This window comes from Arachis ipaensis, chromosome B2, assembly GCF_059453495.1.
Source record: "Arachis ipaensis isolate K30076 ecotype BB chromosome B2, ASM5945349v1, whole genome shotgun sequence".
Taxonomy (NCBI): Eukaryota; Viridiplantae; Streptophyta; class Magnoliopsida; order Fabales; family Fabaceae; genus Arachis; species Arachis ipaensis.
In genome coordinates, this window is record NC_142437.1 from 48,739,011 (window position 1) to 48,741,685 (window position 2,675).

At 39.0% G+C, this 2,675-nt stretch overlaps 1 protein-coding gene across 1 annotated transcript; it reads right to left on the minus strand.

The window, feature by feature from the left end:
• Nucleotides 1-1,363: 1,363 nt before the first annotated feature.
• On the minus strand, nucleotides 1,364-1,963 carry LOC148573902 (uncharacterized). Its single transcript, XM_088504626.1, has one exon. It carries the CDS (start codon nucleotides 1,961-1,963, stop codon nucleotides 1,364-1,366), a length of 600 nt encoding a protein of 199 aa, XP_088360752.1.
• Nucleotides 1,964-2,675: the final 712 nt, after the last annotated feature.

Sequence of the window (2,675 nt, forward strand, 5' to 3'; positions counted from 1 at the left end):
TATATGTGAATGCAACTATATGGTCCTTGTCCACTTGATCAATAGTAAATAAGCTCTTCAAAGCAATTACAAATCAAATTCCACTAATTCAATTCTTATACAGTAAGAACAAATAAAAATGCAAGAAGATAGCTCATGAAAACAGGGAACATAGAATTTCAAGCATTGAACCCTCACTGATGATGTATGTATACTCTAGTCTCTCTAGTGTATAGGGTAATCACTCTATCCTTCTCTAATCATGCTCTCTAATTTTTTGCTCTTCTCCTAACCAATCAACAACATTTAATATATCAATGCAAACATCATGAGGTCTTTTCAAGGTTGTAATGGGGCTAAGGTAATGGTAAGGATACATATATGGCTAAGTAAGCTTATAAACTGAATCTTTAATTAACCCAAGCTTTAACATAACCTCTATATATTCTATATAACTTTAGAATTCATACCTAGCTACCCAGAATTTCTCTTTCACATTCCATACTCATGTATCAACTTTTTATTTTAATTTTATCATACATGCATTGATCTTTGAATTCTTAACTTAACATTGGGGAAATTTTGTCCCCTTATTTATTTATTGAATATTTTTGGTTTTTTTTTTCATAAGCATAAAAATAAACATAGCTTATCAATGCACATAGATTTTTAATTTTTTATAGTTTCACATGAGTAGGTCTCCAAATTTCCATTATATTATCATGACACATTCCCTTATTATCTTTTGTTCCCACAATTTTCCATACTTAATTAGCACACACAATTCTATCTTAAGCTAAACAAAGATTTAGTTTGGGATATATAATTGTTTTTCCGCTTAAGGCTAGTAATGTGGTAAAGTATAGAACAAATGGGATTTAAAGGCTCAAAGTGGCTAACAAAGGTAATTGAAAGGGTAGGCTTAATTTGGATAAGTGAGTTAAACAATTAATGGCCTCAATCATATGCAAACATATAAATATAAAAAATATTGGACATATAGGATGAAACAAAATATAGATTACAATCATAGAGAAGTAAACACACAAGAATAAAATAATTATGGTTAAATAATGTAACCATGCATAAAGGCTCAAATCTCGCAGGTTGTGTGTTCTTTAGCTCAAAAATCATGTTCCAAATACAACTTCAAGCAAATTTCACATAAAAGTTTTAATTAAAATTAGTGAAATTTTGTTCCAAAAATAGGGTCTTAGAAGAAACTTATTTTCTTTTCAATCAAGTAGAACATGCATGCAACTAATCTATTACTATGCAATTTATCCTATTCTACAAAAGAAAACTAACTAAATATCCTAATTTATTGGTGTTTAGGGAAGAGAAATTACCTCTGGGAGTCAGGTACTGACCGAACTCCCCACACTTAAGGCTTTGCACCGTCCTCGGTGCCATCTGTCAGGAACAGGGGTGGGCTGGTAGCAGTATCTCCACAGTCGGGACCATCATGGCTCCCTGTGCTGGTAAAGGAAGTGGAGTCCGGAGTGTCTGAGTCCTTGAATTTTCCCATGATTAGCTCCTTGAGGTATGTGAATCGGCGCTTGTTACGGCGTTCTCTCATCTTAGCTTTGTGTTCCTGCCGATCCAACCTTTCGAGTATCTGATGGAGCAGTTGGTCTGTGGTAGGTGCTTGTGGTGTTGAAGAAGGAATATCTTCAACCGGTTCAGTTTGATGGCTTGTGGTGGCTGGTGGAGATCTGATGTATTTCCCGTTAGGGACACACTGATCATCCCGTTGAAGCATGGATTTGGTGTCCCCAGCTTTGTAGGAGACTTCGGCTGCTGAGACAAGATCTGAGACCAAGGCAGGAAAAGGTAAGTTGCCCGCAATTTGTACGTGTCCCATGGCATTCCGGATATGTCTTGGTAGATTCAGAGGTTGGTCTGTAAGGATGCACCATAGTAGAACGGCCATGTCTGCAGTGAAGGAGGACTCGTGAGTGCTCAGGAAGACATAATGAGACATGATCTGTGCCCATACGCGAGCCTCCAAGGTAAGTGCTGAACCCGATATTCCCTTAGGGCGGGTACGATGGTATCCGTAGATCTATCTGCTGCCAGGTAGTGCGATAACTCTGAGAACAGCGTCCCAGTCAAATTGGTACATCTGGCGTTTGAGTGCGGCTTCTTGAAAGGCGTCCAATCCTTCTGGAACGGGGGGAAGACCTAGAGCTTTTTTAATGGCCTCTTCTGTAATGGGGACTTGCTTCTGACGGACAAAGACAGACTGCAGGGTTGGAAGGTGGAAGTTGGAATAGAACTCGACTACCCAAGAAAGATTGACCTGCCTCGGCTGTCTCTATAGGAAACCCCATTGTCTTCGTTCAATTTGCGGCTCAACAAAAGTAGCAATATTGGGCGGGAGGATAAGAAGGTATTCGTTGTTGTAGCTCCGTTCTGCCAGGATAGGGAACATCTGCTCGTAGTAGCGATTGGGAAATCACGCAGTGTCCTTTGCTGGGAAGGCTCTCTCCTTATCATCAACCTTTATAATCCTCTTCATCCTTTTTGTTGAGGGCTTGACTGCAGTTGAAGAAGGCTTTGCCACTAGTGCTCTCTTTGTTCCTCTCCTTGCTGTTGATTTGGGAGTAGCTTTCTCTTTGCCCTTCTTGGTGGCCATTCTGAAAAAGGGAAGAGAAAGTAAATTAAATTAAAAAAAATAGAGCAAGGAAGAGAAC

Bases quoted from the DNA above. Each gene is read 5' to 3' on its own strand.
- LOC148573902 (XM_088504626.1), bottom strand. From the start codon at position 1,963: ATGTCTCATTATGTCTTCCTGAGCACTCACGAGTCCTCCTTCACTGCA.